The 20,551-nt window shown below is 39.6% G+C and overlaps 1 protein-coding gene and 1 pseudogene across 3 annotated transcripts in view; one reads left to right on the forward strand and one right to left on the reverse strand.

Annotated features, from left to right (window-relative positions):
* The window catches only part of ARHGEF28 (Rho guanine nucleotide exchange factor 28), a 260,867-nt gene that overhangs the window by 124,582 nt on the left and 115,734 nt on the right, over positions 1-20,551 (forward strand). Inside the window, exon 1 of one of the 3 annotated variants that reach the window (XM_010363407.2) lies at positions 11,624-11,779. The exons of the other annotated variants lie outside the window; for them this stretch is intronic. Within the exon in view, the coding sequence (XP_010361709.2) occupies positions 11,695-11,779 (85 nt within the window). The 5' untranslated portion in view covers positions 11,624-11,694. Of the gene's footprint in view, positions 1-11,623; positions 11,780-20,551 lie in introns of those variants that run through there. 3 annotated transcript variants of the gene reach the window in all.
* Positions 2,074-2,384, reverse strand: LOC104662382 (annotated as a pseudogene).

Below are 20,551 nucleotides of genomic sequence, written 5' to 3' on the forward strand. Positions count from 1 at the left end.
TGTTAGGTGGTGTATAATACAGGTTTTCAGGTTCTCCATTTGTGGGCATATCTGGGAGAGTCCAGTCGTATATGTGCTAGTGGTGAGCTGGTGGGAGATGGTGTAGTCACTAGTGCTAGTTTGGCAAACAACCAGATAATAGAACTAATTAGGTTAGTTTCTCTTCTTATATTAACCAAAAGTTCTTATATTAACTAAAAGTGCTATTATAAAATAGCACTTGAAGTTGCCTGTGGAAAATAACGTTTTGAGATGTTTTTAAAGAGGATCTTAAGCATGGCATCTTAGGATCTGTGACCGCTGTGAGTGGAAGCTGACCTTCTTGGCTGTTATTTAATAACACACGTGTATCTAGACTGAAACCTTAAGAATGTTTCATGAAACATGGGAGCAGGAGGACCTTAGCAGAACTCTTCTGAAAAATATATTTTCAATCCTAATTTTTGGCAGATCTCTCTCTATGTACCAGGCTACAGAATTTCTGTGGAGTCTTTTCTTTTTTTCTTTTCTCTTTTTTTGGGGAATTGGGGAGTTATCTCTTTACCACAAACTAAAGCTTCCCAGTGAATCATTTTGAAGTAAAGGGGCTGGAGACAGTGAAATATCCCAAGAAGACCACTGGGAAGGCATAGTTATTTGTGTAAATTCCAACTCAAATTTTATTCTTTTTGTTCACTTCAAGGAAATTTTCTTATTATGGTTGTTGAGGTTTCAAAACCAAGGTTGAGAATCACGGTCAGAGATCCCTGAGGGAGCTCAGCAGTGCTGAAATCACCCCTAACATAGTGGGTTTTCAGTATTTTTGGGAATTAGAGAAATGGAGTTCTACTTTTATCTCAACTGATTACAGAAGGTATTAATGAAAGTCCATGTGTATTAGTTCACAGATTTTCAATGATTATCACCAGTGAGATCACAGATGTGTGGGAAATGGGAAAACTTTGGGGGAAAAAAGTGGTGAAAAAATTTCCTAATCACTTCAACTTATGAGATGATTAAACCCTTAAAAGTTAATTATTTTTGAACATTAAGAAAAATCATGTGACTGTAATTTGCTGTCACAGGGTCATTTGTTGGACTTTGAAGTGTACAGAATGGGATGAAGGGAGTGGGTTGATGTTTACACTAATGTCTTAAGGGCATTATGAGGATACCTGATGCTTGGCATTAGTACTAACCTACCTTTAGTACATTGTAAATTACCTTTTTCTTTAATTTTACAAGCCAACTTTTTGAAGTGTAATAAGGGAGGGAAAAATGGCAGTACTTTCTCTGAACTCTAAATTTTCCTTCTCGAAAATAAGATCCTTGACCCCAAATAAACCAGCTTAGTGACTAAGCAAATTTCATGTATTCTATTCCTAAAGACTCCTTTAGTTTGATATTTCAATCAAATGATTAGATTATAAACTTCAAACAAGTAGAAACTCTTAAGAAAACAACAACAAATTTACAAAACATGAAACAAATGAAAAATATGAAATATATTCTGGAAATGGTATCTATAAAGTTTGTTTTATAAAAAGTTAAAATAATACCACTAAGGGATTTCTTCCCCTTTTCTTGTGTTGAAACACTTCAGAATACCCATGTATACAGGCATTAAAAAAAAAAAAAAAAATTATATTTACAAAGGGATCATTGGCCAGTAAGCTTGATTGCAGCGTAAGAGTGTGTGTATGTGTGTGTGTCTGTGTGTGTGTGTGTAGGCTTGTTTTATACTGAGTATCCAGTGGCTAATTCCCTGGAAGGGACTTTAGGGCATTTAAGATTCTGGTTAGCTTTCATGCCAGGCAGCATAAGTTCTAATAATTTATTGGTACAATTTGCTTTACCTTTTAGAGTGGCTAATTTAAATGACATTTTTATGAAACATGGCCCCTTACTTGAAGCATGGGCAAGAAAGCCAACAGAATTTATTCCTTTTCCCCTGCAACATCACCAAATAATTGATTTGGAATCAGAATTAAAAGAACATTTGACAGTTATGAAATGAGTACTTACTCTGATACTTCTGGTTAGTTGTGCAACAAATTGACGACAAATTACCAGATTAATTTTTACTTTCTTTCTTCAGGCCTGGGGTTTTTCAATGGTTTCAAATTTGGGATCTTCAAATTCGAAACTAGATAACATATTCCTGTCTACTTTAAGCGTTAGAAGCTCACTCTCCAGCTCTTGCTGGTGCTCTGGGCCAGTAGTAGCAGGTCCTCCAGATGCCTGTTGCTTAGCATTGTATTCCCTAATCTTGTCTATGAAGAGTTTCTGGATGGGATCAAGTTCCTTGTTAAATGCCACTGTGTAACACCAACGTGTCTCTGCAAATGGAGTGAGACTACTGACCGAATGACAGAGGAGAACCTGAAAATCCTCTGAAGAATCATAGTGACTCTATGTGCCTGAGCCACCACCTCTGCCACTGCTGTCAGAATCTATTCTTTACATTATGAGGCTTCACTGAAGATGTGCTGCTCAAGTATAGGGAGAAGTGGTACAATCAGAGGTCAAATAGGAGACCCACTAGGAAGCGGTCTGTTGATTCTTCATAATATTTGAAATAACAGAAAATCAGAATAAAGAGTTAAGTTGGGCTGGGTGCAGTGTCTCATGCCTGTAATCCCAGCACTTTGGGAGGCCAAGGTGGGAGGATCACCTGAGCTCACAAGTTCAAGACCAACCTGGGCAACATAGCGAGACCCTGTCTCTACAAAAATTTTAAAAAATTAGCCAGGCATGGTACATGCCTGTGGTCCTAATTATTCAGGAAGCTGAGGTGGGAGGATGGCTTGAGCCCAGGAGTTCAAGGCTGCAGTGAGCAGTGATTGCACCTCTGCATTCCAGCCTGGATGACAGAGTGAGACCCTGTTAAAAAAAAAAAAAAAATCAAGTTGATGGTGTCCAGAGCTTGAGGAAACTTGAATTGAGCTAGGTAGGTTCACACAGGTTATTGAGATTTGTCTGCCAATGAAATTTCAGCCCATCTAGCTGAGATAGATTCATCTGCCACACAGGTGCCAAATGGAAACCTCTCAGGGAGTTCACTCTTGAGATCTCATTAACCCCATGGAGACACTGTTTTTTTTCCTGTGAATCAGAATTACTTTCAGCATACTTTAATTAGTTTCCTCAGAGTTACATGGCAACTTCACATAGTAAGAACTTAAGCAAAATCAATGGAGCGTAATGCAGGACTTGAGTTCTACATATCTGAATATGGATGCAAACATTCTTTTAGCATCAGTTCCACAAACATTTAGTGAATATAGATTCTATACTTGTTGCTCCCATTCTTTAAAATTTTTTAAATAAAGTTTATTTTTTAAGAAGAGTTATAGGCTTACATACTTTATTTCGATTCCTTACTTTTTATCTGATTTCCATTTTCTGTTCCAGGATCCCATTACAATCAAGCTGCCGTTAATAAATTCTAGTCAGGAATTTTGTAGGATGTCCCTTAATTGGGGTTTTTCTGATTTTTTTCATCATTACACTGAGAATTACGGGTTTTGGGAAGAAGACCCAAAGGTAAAGCGCTGTTTTCCTCACACCATATAAAAGGTACATACTATCAATGTTCATTGTCACTGTTGATGTTGACCTTGATCACCTGGCTGAGGTAGTGTTGGTCTGGTTTCTCCACTGTAAAGTTACTCTTCCTCACCTCCCTTTCCATACTATGTGTACTCCACACATAAGGAAAAAGTGGGGAGTTAATCTGTATACTTGTGGGTGTGGTATCTACATAAATTATCTAGAATTCTTCTACATGGGAATTTTGTCTGTTCTCCCCATTACTTATTCTATCATTTATTTATGTCTGTATAGAGTGACGGATATTTATTTTGCACTTTGGGTATTAATCAAATACTACTTTATTTGTTGTCAAAGTGTTCCATTTTTGGTAGCTGGGAACTCTTTTAGTTGGCTCTTGTATCCTTTTCACATATCATCAGCATTGTATGTATCTTTTTTATAGGGTGGTGAAAGTGTACTTTGATTCTTGAATTGTAGATACATGACACTATGTATTTATCAAAACCCACAGAACATTAGAGTGCACCAAGTAAACCTTAATGTATGCAAATTTAAGAAGACTTTGAGGTTGGGGTATTCTAGGATGGAATGCAGAATGTGACAAAACAATCTAGCTGTATTAAAAATGTAAGAAATAACCTTACCAAAGGGAATTTTGGGTGTGGTGGAGGCAGGTGCAGAGCTATTAACTTTGCAAATGAGTGGGGTCTATAAAAATAAAGGCAACATAAACTGTACAATAAGCACTGTCCTCTAGTTGACACAGTTTTTCTCATAGGTAAAAAGATTAAGAATTTTGATACCACTTTACATGTATTGCACAAATAAGTAAATGGATTGTGGCTAGCAGCTGCCACGTTTCTCCCTGTTGGAGTGGGTGCTTACAGATAAGCAGGGGGAAGAGGCTAGAGTAATCCATGTGGTAACAGACTAGAGTTGTAGATATCAGCAGGCACTCATGTTCAGTTAATACAGATACACATGGTTGCATACAGAAATATTTGTAGATATGTGTGTATACACAGGTTAGGATACACTTATATATTTTCTTGATCTGTCAGTTAAGAGTGCCTAGAAGGAACCACACCCCAGAAGCACATATAAGACAAGCCTGCCCATGTTTTTCTTTTTAAGTGAGTTTTATTTATCATATTTTATGTGAATTTTAGCTTCAGATCTATGGAATTTATAGCTTATTAATTATTAAACTCTTTGCTCATTTGATACCTCATAGTTAACTTATTTACACATGAATAACAATATAAAATCTATAGTCAGTTAAACTTTGCATTTTAAAATTGATAAAATAAGTCTGTGAACAAGTCTATGGCATGTAACAGGTTTTTTTGGGGGTTTGGTAAAATTGGGCAGGAACATTATCAGATGCTGCTCTCCTGAAGTCCGTGGGTTCTTCCTAATAGGAGGAGGGATTTCTTTCTCCTTAGGCTACACCAGGCACTTCCCTACCCCCGCACCCCTCCTCTGTCCAGACTTGGGGCTCTTGTTTCTCCCACCTCCAGAACCCCTCACTCACATCCACTATCTGTGCTGCCTGAGCAAGATAAATTCAAAATTCCATATGATTTATTATTCAGAACAACTGAGCAAATTCGTCCTTATTCTTTCCTTTCAGGTTATGCTCAGAAACTTCAGCATTTAAAACAAAAAGAGCTTCACCAAAGTTTCCTGTTGTCTGTTATTTTTTCTTATGATAATCATCTAGGTAGAACTTTCTATCTGTAGCAATATTAACCAAGTGGTGGAAGCGTTGACGATGTAATTCTTTTTCTTTTGAGACAGAGTTTCGCTCTTGTTGCCTAGGCTGGAATGCAATAGTGTGATCTCAGATCACTGCAACCTCCACCTCGTGGGTTCAAAAGATTTTCCTGCTTCAGCCTTCCTAGTAGCTGGGATTACAGGCACCTGCCACCATGCCCAGCTAATTTTTTGTGTTTTTAGTAGAGATGGGGTTTCACTATGTTGGGCAGGCTGGTCTCGAACTCCTGACCTCAGGCAATCCACCCACCTGACCCTTCCAAAGTTCTGGGATTACAGGCATGAGCCACCATGCCTGCCTTGACAATATAATTCTTTAACATGTTGCTTCAATCAGGAAATCTATCATTAATATTTTATTAATATTTATCCTTATTAATAATAATTATTACTATTTTCCTACCCTGAGGTGTTTTGAGTATTTTCTTATTTTCTTATTATGTGTATTATATGTAGACACATATCATCATATCAGTAACTTCTTCTAGCTGGGCTTCTAGGTGGTATTCATGTTTTTCCTCTTAGAGAATAGGGGATGTAAAGACCATATCAGAACCTCTGCAGTTGCACATAAATTTTTTTGTTCAAATAAATAAAGGTAATAATGGTAGATAAGAAATTAAAACATTTCGTTTTAAGCAAGATGGTATTACGGACAGTGGCATCATGTGATTCCAATTTCTGACCACAGTGGTTGTACCATGCTCCCAATTCATGTCTATTTTTTGTGATTTCAATTTTATGGGCTCTGTAAAAAATGAAAAGCACCGGGGGTGGGGGGAAGTAGGGAGGAAAATCAGAATTCACACCTCAGGGTGCCTGCACCCATCATTTCATTTTGAGAGGATAAAGTCCATGAGTGAATGTGACACTGCAGATGTGAACATGCTGTGCCTACCATGCTTCTCAGAGTGACAGCGTCTTGGCACAAAGATAAGAGCCATGCTCGTAAAGATCTTCATTTTCTGTACAACATAATGTAGCCTCCCCGTGAAAGCCACCCATTTCACCGGGTGCCTGGCATTGTTAGATCCATAGAAGGACTGTTTGTGTTGAGCTTGCTGAGAGATGACATAGTGGCTTCTAAGGGATTTTGAGGAAGGCTTTATCTATCCCTGATTTTCACCTTGTTCTAGAAGTTAAGGCTGCATATGATGAAGCATATATTTAAGTTGTCGCTGCACTGGTTCAAGTTATCCAGGAAAGGCTTATCCTAGCCTCAGAGGCCTTGCCTCCTTTTATCTGGATTTGTTCCAGGAACAATGTCTAGTAGTATTAAAAACTGTGGTGTCTTGGTGGCTTAACAATGGAGTAGAGAAGCAAAGCAAATCTTCCTCTTCGAGCTCCTTCCCTTCTTCTTCTTCCTTCTTCTCCTCCTCCTGCTGTTTCTGTCTTGGTATGATTTTCTTGGAACTTCCTTGCATATTGCCATGTCTGTTTCGAAAACCAAATGATTACTTCTGAGAGTCAAATTGAGACTATTTCAGTGGCCAGGAACCATGGCTTATGCCTGTAATCCCAGAACTTTGGCGGGCTGTGGCAGGCAGATCACTTGAGGTCATGAATTCAAGACCAGCCTGGCCATGGCGCATTGTTTGTAATCCCAGCTACTTGGGAAGCTGAGGAGACAGGAGAATCGCTTGAGCCTGGATGGCGGAAGTAGCAGTGAGCCGAGATCATGCGACTGCTCTCCAACCTGGGTGATAGAGCAAGACTGTGTTTTGTTTTTTTTTTTTGAGACAGACTATTTCAGTGTCTATAACATAGAAGAGTAATATATGAGAGGGAAATTTTATTTACATTCAACATTTAAAGTTGTTGAAAATTTACTTAAGTTCTTCACTGTTATAATCTCGTTGGATCCTCACAATAACCCTTTAAAGTACAAGTGTCACGATTCCATTCGCTATGAGACAACTAAGGCTCAGAAAATGTGAATGACTTGTTTAGGGCCACTAACTAAGTGATGGAGCCATTATCTGAGTCCAGATATCTGTGTCTCCCAAACCCATGATTTTTCTTTTTAGCTTGTGGTGCATTAAAAATGTGACACAGTTCTTGCCCACTAAGAATTTTGGGTCCCCCGGAAGATGAGAAAACTGTACAAATACTGTAATTCAGACCAAACTGTAAATACTTCTTTGAGATTTAATTTCATCAAGGTTGAAAGGCAGGTTAATGTCTAAATGAAGATCAAGGAAAGTTTCCTTTCTATGTGGGTCTTTTAGAAAGCTGAAACTTCAAGGCAGCAGCATCTTCCCTGCATAATTATAACCTCACGGAAGTTCTTTTCTTTTTTTTTTTTTTTTTTGAGAAGGAGTCTCGCTCTGTCACCCAGGCTGGAGTGCAGTGGCCAGATCTCAGCTCACTGCAAACTCCGCCTCCCGGGTTTACGCCATTCTCCTGCCTCAGCCTCCCGAGTAGCTGGGACTACAGGCGCCCACCACCTCGCCCGGCTAGTTTTTTTGTATTTTTTTAGTAGAGACGGGGTTTCACCGTGTTAGCCAGGATGGTCTCGATCTCCTGACCTCGTGATCCGCCCGCCTCGGCCTCCCAAAGTGCTGGGATTACAGGCTTGAGCCACCGCGCCCAGCCGGAAGTTCTTTTCTAGGTGAAGAATTTTCTAATTAAAGGTGGCATATTCAGGTGAAGGTATCTTCTGTGAAAGCATTCATACTCTTACATGGTAATGGTTGTATGATGTATGGTGAAAGGGTGGCCTGGGGGATAGGTCATTGAATTCTGCTGTCTGCAATTGCAATCAGCCAGTAACAGTCACCTGTTGAATATGAATGAGATGTAAATAACATCTTGAATTAATTTAAATGCAATTATATTGATCAAATGGAAAAGAAAAAAAAATCTGCCTCAATTACTATAGAAAACAAGGAGAATAAATGACCCACATCTTCAGAAGAAATGTGTTGGTGAGCAAGGAAGTAAGCTGGCCTAAAAATAAAAAGAGCTGTGCAAACATGGCTGGTCAGTAGAATCATTTTATTATTTAGAAAACACTGAAAAATAGTGAAGCAAATGAGGACATTGGAAAGTCTCTTCTTTTGATATCTGAGGTATTTTCACATATATCAGTTGGGTGTCTCACATGTATTGGTTAGGTTGTTCAATACTATTTCAGAATAATTTTGACATCAAGAATCACTTAATATGTAATTGGTCAACAAGGACTGCATTTGGGAGAATCAGATCAGGATGAATCTGTCTGGAATCTCAACTAATAGAAATACTTTTTATGGAGTTTTTTCTTCTCTCCCTTTGTCTGTATTGCCCTGAAGTTCTTCTGACCTGTCACTAGTAATCATAGGAGGAGCAGCCTATTCCAGTAACTTGCTGATGTGGGGTTTATTACCTCCTAGTTGAGTGACTCTAAAACTTCTATAGACATAAGAATTGCTTGGGATAGGGGTGGTGCTTGTTGTAAATTTTTGCAGGTTCCTGGGCCAACCTCAGAGAGATTGATTCAACACATCTGGGATGGGAATCTCATAATCTGCATTTACAATGAACAGTTTTCCCTTAGGCCCCTACCTCCATTCTGATGCCTCTGAGAAATTCTGCCCCTGATTCTGCTTTCTCTACATTTGTAGGCTTTTGAACACTTTGTCGCATTTCTGACCAACTTAATAAAACAAGTTAGGGAGCCCCTATAGATTGTATTACTTTCGTTCTGTTTGTAATTTAATAAGAAACATGTCTCCCTCTTTCCCATAGCATCAGTCAACTGTAAGAAGTAAAGTGTTCTTATACCTTTAGTTAAGGGGATAATGTAGTAGAGGTTTAGCATGGGCTGTGTAGCAAGGAGCTACAAAACCCACTCCCACCGATTCAGGATGAGGACCTTAGTATTTCTAACCACCTTGGAAATGTTGCATTTCAAAGGATTCTTTAATGGTAACAAGTAGAGCTGAAGAAAAGTTACAATATCTCCTGATTCAACAGTGTTTTGGTTTGGTGATTGTCCACACTAGTGAAGCTCCCCTTTCCTTGGTCTACAGACAACTTAGAAGCAGCCAAAGGGCCATAGACCTATGCACACTCCCATCACTGCCTGCAGCCTCAGAACAATGGGTTTTCTCTACCCAGAAGTACTGTTCTTTTGACAACTGTTGTGCTAAATAAAACACAAATATATATTTTAAACACTTTATAATAGTTCTTGTAGACGTTTTTGCCAAAATATGTGTTTTTAATCACTTGTCATGTAAAGGTTCTTCATCTACAGGATGAATGTCATTTACGTGGGAGACTGACTATTGTAAATCATTAATTCCTTCAGCAACTGCCTGCAGCATCCTGGGCACCATTCTGTGCTCTAAAATTGAGAGTGAATGTAAATACTCTTCCAGAAGATTTGGTATATTTTCTAATTAAAGATCCATATGGACTAAAACTCTTTTACTGGATATAAGGGCTGAAAGTTACATATCCTTATAATTATACCCAGTTGGTTGAGAATAATATGTACTGATTCATCAAATTAAAAGCCACAGGCTTGGCACGGCGGCTCATGCCTGTAATCTCAGCACTTTGGGAGGCCAAGGTGGGTGGATCACCTGAGGTCAGGAGTTCGAGACCAGCCTGGCTGACATAGCAATAACACATCTCTACTAAAAATTCAAAAATTAGCCGGGTGTGGTGGTGCATGCCTGTAGATGAGACTACTCAGGAGGCTGAGGCAGGAGAATTGCTTGAACCCAGGAGGCAGAGGTTGAAGTGAGTCGAGATCCTGCCAGTGCACGCCAGCCTAGGTGACAGAGTGAGCCTGTCTCAAAAAAAAAAAAAAAAAAAAAAAAAGCCACAAAATAGAAAATGTATCAGTATTTCCACTTAGTTGCAATGTTTGTAACTATAGTTGTATTTTGTTTTAGTTGTATGTTTATGTGACAAACTATATAAAAACACAGCAGTGATTTATGTAATTCTGATTTTGATTTAAATTTGAAATTAAGTGGTCTCTCCCGTTTCTCCTCTTCTCCCTGTACCCCACACTCAACCCCTATCCAATCAGACAGGATTAGCTTCCATGGAGCAGGCTATGCAGCTATTTTCTTGCACAGCGTGGCACAGTAGTACCGACAATTTAGGAAATAATTGAAGCAAAGAAATGAATGTTAATTAAGACACATACTGTCAGCTTCTAAATCTGCAGACTTAATGGATCCTCATATTATTTCCAATGTCCTTTAGTTTATTTGGACATCAGGTGACCTCACAAAACAAAACAAACATTTCTTGCTATTGTTTCTACTAAAAGAAATGCTTAAAAGAGACTCCCTGATAACATTTGGCATATCCTTTTTTTCCACTGCAGATCTCGGCTGTTGTGCTTGAGCTTATTTGGGTCATGCATATCTATGTGCCTATAGGAAGCGGAGAAGTGAGCCTGAGCAGTGCCACGATTTATGGGGAGGCAGTAATGAGCTTCTCCTGAATGCTAATTACTGGAGAATTGTTCAGGGAGACTGCAAGAACTGTTGGTTTGTGGTAAATTAGTCACCAACTCTATTGAGATGGACTGAAAGTTTAGATCAGAGCTATAAAGGCGCCAAAATCCTGATGATTGACGGCCAAACTTGGTGACAGGACCAATGTGGAAATACCCCAATTGTGCTAAACAGTGGTAGATAACTTTGTATGAATCTAATGAAATGAGTACAATCTATATAAAAGTTAAGACTTCCAACCACATTAGGATTAAAAGGGCGGTGAGACTGGATTGTTAAATGAATTATCAGAGCTGTTTTGGTTCTTAGATCCGAAAAGCTGCCCAAGCTGCCAATGGTATGAAGGAATAGTCTGCTCTGGAAAGAGCTCTTCCTGGAGTCTGCTGCCCTTCATTTGCCTGGGGATCAAGCTTTCTGGCTGTCCACACACATAAACCTCAACCTTTATCTAACACAGCACTGGGTGGCTCTTCTGAGAAGCGATACTCTAACTCAAAACAAGCCTGCATTGGGAGGTTTTTCTTGAATCACAGGCAGCTCTCTTTTAATTCCCAGTTACCTTCCTCCTTCATTTCCATTTCCAGCAACGACAAGAGGGGAGTTAATGATTCATTTGCTCCCAATGACCTTTTGAATAAGTGGACTGCAGTGTTTGAGCCACTCTTAGCTCCCCGCCTTCTCCCTCCTTTACTTCCCTAGTTTGGCTTTAATATTTACAGCCTCCTTGTCGGTCTACACGCCTGAATGCCCGAAGGAAGCAAAACATTTATTGCCTTTCCCTCCCTGGTGTGCAGGAGCTATTTCATCCAGTCTCATTCCTCCCCTTTACATCACACGGGGAGGCTTGCCTCCTGACTGGGGACGCCCCGAGTTCTTCCCGAGTCTCTACTGTTTCATCTGTTGATTTCACCAAAACAAAAAGATGGATTCTGACTCCGACTCACCTTTTAACTACTCGTGGCCTTCCTTTCCCAAAATGAAGATTCGAAGAAGGACGCCCAAACAAGGTAGATTGCAGTATCTTTTCTTTCTTTCATGGGCAAAACGAGACATTCTATTCTTACCTTTCTTTTCCTTGTTTCTTTGCCAGACTGTTTTCCCAATGTGGCGCGTGTTTATACGTGCCTTTATAAAACTCTCACTGTACTGATACATACCGGTTTCTGAGGCAAACCTACTAATTCTTCTTATGTTCCTTTCACTTTGAATCTACCTACCTTGGTGTTATTATGTATGTGCAATTCTCTTTAAAAAAAAAAAAAAAAAAGAAGTGAGTTTAGTCTAAGGTAAATGTTTTGGATTCACTTAGTCAGAATTACCTTGGAGTTACCTTGACAATAAAGAGTCCTGTTGATTTAAACATGTTCAGTCTTTGTGGGATTTGCAGAGAATATGCATGTGTTTCATACCCAGTTTCTGCATCTTTTGTTTTAGTTTTCAAGTGTATAGTAATTAAAAAATTTTTTTGTAATTAAGAAAATTTTTCTATTTTATACTATTTTATTGATTTTATAGATATGACAAGGAAAGGATTTGAAAAAAAAATACTTTCAACACAAAAGCCTGTGTATCTTCAGAGAATATAGTCACATGTTAAATAGTTTACCAAAATTAATTATCAAGTAAGTAAAATCCTTTACTGCTGAAGGAAGAAGAGCCATTTATCTGAGCATGATTGATAATGGAATGGGTTTGCATTGCTTATTCTCTCTTACTTGAAGCCCATTCTTGTTGTAGTGTGGGCCATGGAAACAAGGGGCAAGCTGGTGTTAGGGTGCAGAAGCAGTACCCTGAGAAGCTGTTGTCCCCTCCTCGGCTGGGCTTAGCTGGCGGTGACTGCTGCCTTCTGAGGTTTAAAAAAGTAAGATAGTGCGTAATCCTTCCCCTTTCTTGTCTTGTGCAGGGACGTGTGTGGTTATGTTTTTAATTCAAGGAGAAAAGGAACATTTTCATAAACTTACAAGCAGGAAAGGTGTTTCTAAGCGGGTTGCCTCTGCAGCACTGTCCTTTGGGAGCATACCTGTTCTAGGGAGCAGGATGGCTTACCCTGTCACCCCGTGCTTCTCCCAGAGGAGGATGGACACTAGCAGTTGTCAGCATACCAGCCTAGCTTCAAGCATCTTCTTTCTTCCTTCTGAAATAACATAGAAGTGTTTATTTGGCTTGTTTGCTCTTGAGCTTAGATCAAGGCCAACACCAGGAATAAGATGTGCTTACCATCTAGGGCTAGTAGAAAGACTCAGCCTGAACACATTTTTCATGTTGCTCAGCTGCCATGCTTCAAATTCTATCATTGAAGACTTGAATAGCTTATATTCAATATACTATTTTAAGACATTAAAATTAATGTTTTAAAAATTAATTTTATTTTTTATCTAAGAAAATTGATTTTTCTATTTTATTGATTTTAGAGATATTATAAGGAACAGATTGAAAAAAATTTCAGCACGAAAGCCTGTATATCTTTGGTGGATACAGTCGTATATTAAAAGGCCATGATATATGTAACTTACTATTAAATGATTCAGGGGGTATATATATATATATATATGTTATATATATGTATATGTTATATATATGTTACATATGTATATGTTATATATATGTTATATGTTACATATGTATATGTTATATATATGTTATATATATATAAAACAGCACAAGCATGTGCTTATAAAACAAGCTTGTACACAAATAGAAAATGGAGTAAAATGTTAACAATATGTAAATCTGGGTAAATAGTATATATTGCTATTTTTTTGTGCTGCTACTACTCTTTCAGCTTAAAAAAAAAATTAGTGGATATCCTTCAGCTTTTCTGTAAGTTTGAAATTATACCCAAATAGTAAATAAAAAACCATGTAAAGTGTTTCTGAGAGAGGAGATACACAAAGTCATTATTACTTTGGAGTGAATATTATTAGTTCTGGTACATTGAAAGCTGCTTGAGGGTAGGTACCGTTCTGTAGGTACCATTCTGTAGAGTCTACCAAATCTCTGTGTCAGTTCTAACCCAGTTAAATTTGGGGTGTAATCTGCTTTATTTAGTTTTGTATTTATGTGGCCCAATGTTGTTGGGACCTGGGCAGCCTAACACTGGAGAGACATGGGATTAATGATGAGGAGGCCAGTGGAGAGCTTTGAGAGTCCGTTGGAGTTGTAGGGAATGCATTCATCATGCTCTCCTTTTAAATCCAAAGTTGAAGCATGGCCAGTATGAGCTGCAACAGAAAGTCATAGCATAGCTATGTATAAATTAAACATGATTCAAGTGAAAGCAGGTACCTGGGATATGGAAATGATTAACTATTTGCCACTGATAAAAGATGAGTGAAAATTAGGTTGGTAGCAGAGAGGTGGGGATTGTTAGACCACGTTCCACTACTTACGTTCTTTATGAAATCATGGTGATTTAGTTGTGAAGAGTGGGTTTGGTCATGCTGTAATGCTAGCTGGACGGAGTCCCAGAATCACAGATCCTTATAGCCTAAAGGGCCCTAGAGACAATCTGGTCCAATTCCCTCATTTGACAGATGAGGGCAACAGTGATGTAAGGGGGCATTATTCATATGTTCAACAAACATCTGGGGTAGGGGGTGCCAGGCACTGTTCTTGAGGGTATGGTGAAGTAATGACCCTGACAGATGCTGTCTCTGCTTACAGGGATCTTAACGTGGGGACCCATCTCCCGGGACCCAGACATGTCCCCTCTATATAGTGGAAGAAATACCAAGGGACTTGGTTTTTTAGCCTGAGGGCCATTTGGGAACTGTGGTCTCTTGTCGCTTAGAGGGTATCATAAGTATTTTTGTCAGTCTTCAGAACTGAGGTGGCTTGAATTTCTTAATCATTCTTCCCTTCCTTCTAATCACCACCAACATCATTCTCAGATGTAGGTTCAAGTCACCTGAGAAATCATGAAGGTGGCTTTGAGGGCTTGGAATTACTGGTTTATTGGCAAACCTCTCTTGAATTTGGTTAGAAATAGTGTCTGATGTTCTCTCTTGTTCTTTCCTTGTCCTGACCTCCATTGTCAGTATTTCCTTTGTTTAATATCTCCTCCTGTCCTAGTTTTCACTATTTTTTTGATAGAAACCCAGACACATATATATTACTGGCTTGTGGAGGGAGTGATGTGAAAATTTAGAGCAAGGATTTGGTAACAAGAGGAAAATAATATTAGCAGAAACTCACTAATACCATATTTCAATTAAAAAGTATATCTAGTACTTTCTTATCCTCATGCCTTCAGAGGGAAGATAAGAGGATGTGACTTGGAAGCAGTGCCTTTGGAAAAGACCCATGTCCAGCACGGAGCACGATGAAAGCAGTTAAAACCAGGCTGCCCAAAATGTACTCCTAGGGTTCCCAAAATTTGGCTTGTTCCTTTCATAGGTAGCCCCAGGACAGGCTGTACTAGCAGCCCAGCAGTTAATGATTGGAGTGGGCCAGAATCCATTACTGTTCCACTTCAAGAGCTCCAGGAATGCCTGATTTTCTGTTTTTTTTTTTTTTTTTTTTTTTTTTTTGTAGGAGATTCAGTCAATAAATTTATTGCTTATTAATCAAAGGTCAAAAAATATAGGAATTAGGCTTTACCCAAGGTTCTCATAATTGTCATTCAGTCTTTAAAATGCATACTTTAGTATAAATCATTAGGCCCCAGGAAATGTTGAAATTTTCATTCTTTTATGCCTTTTATCCACTTGTGCAACTTCTCTTGTTCTCTCCTTCCTCAGTTCATATCATATGCTACCTCTCCAATGACACATAGTGTGAACATTTTTTTTCTCTCTTTTTTCTTTTTGCTGGTGCAAAACCAGGCTACAGTTGCCAAAGAGGGCAATGCATACCAGAAAGCTTGACAACCTTGGAGAGCTTAGATAACACCGTATTTTCTCTAATAATAATACAAATAACTAATATTTATATGGTACCCTATTAATCATAACTACTCTTTACTAAGCTATAGTACATGCTTTGTATCTATGATATATGAGTCCCAAAATAACTGTAATACAGATATTGTCTCTGTTTTGTAGGTGAAGAAACTAAGGCTGCGTTTTACAGTTATTCCCAAAGTCATACAAGTCATACCAGGACACACAGGGAACAGTAACCAAGGTAGAATAAAGAAGGAGAAGGAATGAAAGAATGACATATGAATAATGTGTTTTTTGCACATGCTGTCTTGTAAAAGACCTGTATATTAGATGTGTTTGTCATCTTCATTTATTAGTTGGGGACTCCAAGGCTCAGAGAGGAGAAATGAGTTGCCACAAATTAGAGCTAATAAATGGCAGAGCCAGGCCAAGAACCAGGACGCTCAAAAGGCTTTGTTCTTCCTGGTATGTTTCACCACCTCTTAGTAGAGGTAAGGGATGGTAAACTTCAATAGGTAGCTACCTTGGGTTCAAAAGGTGCTATCATGCCTCCCCATCTTAGCTCCTCCCTCTCCTTTATGTATCTTTACTAGGAGGAGAATTGACAGGGGGAGACTCGGGAGGAGCAAGATGGTAGGGTTGTTTATGCATCTTGATACTTTCCTCCTATACACAGATACAGTACTTAAATACATCATTGGATTGGGATTGGGAACAGATGCACAGATGCCTGGAGCACAGGATGGTTGGCTTAGGAGAGGAAGAGACATGATGAATTGGGAAAAAAAAGGGGCTGGGAGTGCTTTCCACTGTGGCCTGGAAAGTTGACAGGTTTATCCCAGACAAAAAGATACAGTTAGAGAGATTTGGCATGCTCGGAATGGAGACCTAAGACCCTGAGACCATTGTTTTGGCCTATTTCATGAGCTCATTTCATGTTTAGAGGGAAGGTACCTAATCTGAAAAAATAATCCTTGACACAGTAAGTAGGCAGAGGTATGATGGTATTTTAGAAATGTTAATGATTTTTAAAGGTGAGATACTTTTTTCTCATGGACTTACTTGTCTTTTTTTCTTTCCCTTCCTCCCTTTTGTCAAGTTTCATCAGATGTACACATGCATGTGGATGATACACCAGATGTACACATGCGTGTGTGTATTCAGTCTAAAAATTCCCCAAATGATAGCTGAATACCACAGGATGAGTAAGTCACTAGAGAAATCCTTATTAAGGAAGAGAAACATTTTCCTAAAGGTGACATAACCTGCTAAGATTTCTTTGGCTCTCAATGAAGAGAGTGTTTAACCTCATACAGAGCAGTTTCAATTCCAGACTCTGCCTAGCGGTCTACCATTGTCAGCAGAGTAGAGGATACCCATTGCAAACTCTTTGCCAAACAACATAGCTGCATACCCTCAAAGCTCCCTTTAGTTAAACAAATACTTTGCCAAATTTTCGAAAGTAAATTTTTCTTTATTTTTGGCTGCTCAAATTCTTGGACAAGGTATCATTCTCCATTAATCTCTGCAGGTGGAAGGGAGACAGTATTATAATTAACTGTATTCTTGTTCAGGGGACTCCTCTCCATCACTCCTGGTTTTAGGGAAGGACAAATGATTATTTATTAAGATACATTAATTAAGTAAGGTAGAAAGTGATTAAGTCCCATAGGAGAGATCAGGAAAAATTACTGTCAAAGTTTGAGGCAAAGAGACCAGTTCAAGTTGGGGATATCATGAAAAGAATGTCATTTCAATAGCCTGTAAGGCTGTGGTGAGCTTGGTGGGGTTTTAATGGCAGGATGTTCCTTCTAAGCAAAGGACAGAGTCAGATATACATAGAATGCATCAAAGTGATAGAAAATAGCCTAGCCTTGTGGCCTGTTGATTCATGGCGATACAGAAATGTAGAGAGGTGCCAAATGTTGTGCTGGCCTGGATGGTTAGTTTTGCATGCTTAGTATGTTTCTTCCCTTTGCTCTTTAGGAAATGGCCCCTCCATTACTCTGGCCATAGGTCCAAATGTTGCTGCCGACTTCTCACGTAACTGCCTTGCTGAGTGCAGCGGGATGGGCACCCCACCCAGACTAGGCCAATCACAGCACTCCTCCTGCCTGGTTCACAATGATTGGCCCGGGTTGGGCACATGATTTAATCATAGCCAATCAGAATCCTTCCCTGGGATTATTCAAACTGGAGGTTGGTGGGCAATGTCTTCTTTTTTGGGTGGCAATGCTGGATAGATTGGAGTGAAAAGATTTAGCTGGAAGAAACCAGCCTGTAGTAGGAGGAAATATTGCAAACAAGTAAAGAGAAGTAGATGAGTGAGAGGGTCCTACCTGGGTTCCAGGACCTTGTTGCTGCCCAGGTTCCTACCTCTCAAGACTTGGATGCTTAATTCTTTTAGTTTTGTGAGCCACCCTCACATGCTTTCCATAAATCTCCTCCCTCACTCTTTTATTTTTGTTTTAGCAAATACAGGTGAATATTTATCCCACTTTTAACTATTAATCTCCAATTTGCTGTTTAAGATGCAGCTTGAGTGTCCTTTTTTCCAAGAGGCATTCTCTGAATTCCCTTGGAGTTCAGCATTGTAACTCCAATGCCACTCTGCCTTGTGTATATGTTTAGGAAAGGCCCTCTCATTACTGTATTACAGCTGTTATTAAACCTCTATATCTAAGACACTGAATTCCTTGAAGGCGGTGAGCCTGTTATCACATCTGTGGCAGCACTTGGATCCCAGAAAGTAGGCAGTAAATATTGAAAGTGTCTCGTGGCACAAATTTACCCATGCTACACCCAGATAGTCTTTATCTACAATTGATCTGATCATCTTCATGGGGTCCCACTCTATAGGCAGTGGGGCAGGGGAGAGGAAAGGATATATTTTAGTCTAATATAGAAAACTTGGTCTGATACAATAATCTAAATAGTCATTTTTGGTGACCGATCAGTGTCTTTATGTAAAATATTCAGTGTCTCAAGTTTTTTCCCTCTCCTACTCTTCCTTGTCAAGCTGCTGTTGAATGTGATTTCCTGGCGACAGTGGAGGTTAATGGCGGGGGGTGGAGGTGGAGGGATGGAAAGTCCCAATCCTTCAATCTACACTGCACCTCCTGGGTCCTCCTGGGTTCTGCTGTGGCTTGACTGGCCTAGGCTCTTCCCGGAGGCATGAGTGCTTTATTACTGGGTGTTCTGGCATCTGTGATAAAGGTCAGCAGCTGGGATTGTGGTGCTTGTCAGGACCTGGTGATTCTCCTTCTGGCTTCACCCTGACTTGGCCCCACCCTGGCTCTTCTGCTACAGAAACCTTGGACTTTCTTCCCCTGGCTGCTGACCTAGATGCTTCCCCTAGAAACGTCTGCCATCTGATCTCTTCCTTTGCACTGTGGTGGGCCTCATGACAGGCCACAAGCGCTCAATTCAGGCCACTTCCTGTTCTTCTCAGAGGCCTTCGGGATTTGTGGGATCTCATTCTCACCATGTAGGTACCTGAGAGTGGCCCAGGAAAGCTGAGCCTGGCCCCGCTGCTTGACCTTGCTCTTCCTGCAAGTGTGCTTGGGTAATGGTCGTCTTCATAATAGTGTGGGGTAGCCTGCAAAGTGATGTACTGCAGAGCCCCAGACGGAAGCAGGAAAAACCCACCGACCCTCAGAGTAGCCCCCAGCTTATTTCACACTGTTCCGCAGAGGCAGGGAAATCACTTGTCTCCTCTGGTCTGTGATGTTCCTGACAATGGAGCGTCCTGGTTAAGAATGTTGACAAATCTCACATCCAGCTCTCATTCATCCCTACCTACCCGGTGGTGTTTTGGATTTGCTCAGGATAATGAAACAGGATTCAGGAATTAAGTAGGGCTGCTCAACCAGAAGAAACAGAACAATTTGGAGGAACGCCAGGTAGTACTTGGCTTTCATCATTCATTCATCCATTTGTCCATTTATTTATTCATTCAAAATGTTTCCATTGAGAACACATAAAAAATAAGTGAAAAAACTGTACATTTCCATGGAGAACTCTCTATTTTGCTAGCATAGTTTTTTGTCTATAGAACTCAATTACTTTTGAGGATATTTAGGGGGCGTGAAACACATATGGCTGTAGGGATGGGCACTGGAGAATGGAGCTCCTCATGAATTTGAAAGAAACAAAATATTTTTGTGTGCCAGCGTCTTTCCATAAGACTATAGGGGATTTGACTTATTCGTAGAGTTCTTTGTGATGATGACATATGGGGCATCTTCCTCATTAGTTTGTTTGTATTTTTAGAGTCACTTGAAGTGGTCTTATCAGAGTCCGCCACTTCATTTGAGGTCTTTCGGTTTTATCATGGTGTTTTTATATATTAGGTTTCCCCCCCTCAGTTTGCCAATTTTTCCTTGATGTGGACTAATTTGCTTTAGGCCTTAGAGAACTGCATCAGAAGGAAGGGGCTTGTTGATTGAATCTAATCATGCCAAAGTCCACACACTACACATGACTGAGTATCTGCTTGATTGTTTGAGGGAAGCAAGGAAAGAAAAAGTTATTTATACATTCAAGAGTCCTTTTTCCAAACATAAACATAGGGACTCTTGAAGGCTACTTTGTGCTACTACAATGAAGAGTGAGGACTTGGAAAGATTGGTTTTTGTTTTCAGAGGCCTGCATTTCCCCCCGCTTCTCCTGACTTCCCTCTATGTCTCTCCTGTATTACAAGGGAAAAGGCTTGTTTTCTTCTTCAATAATTTTGATTAGTTCTTTCAAAACAGTAGAACAGGACTTTTTTTTAAGTATCTCGTTTTAGAGACCCGAGTATACTTGTTATTTAGGAGGGGGTTTAAACTGTGCTTTTCCAGGGGGGAGGGAGGAGCTGGAGAAACAGCTCTCACTCCCAGCACCTCTGGAATCCAC

This window comes from Rhinopithecus roxellana, chromosome 3, assembly GCF_007565055.1.
Source record: "Rhinopithecus roxellana isolate Shanxi Qingling chromosome 3, ASM756505v1, whole genome shotgun sequence".
NCBI lineage: Eukaryota > Metazoa > Chordata > Mammalia > Primates > Cercopithecidae > Rhinopithecus > Rhinopithecus roxellana.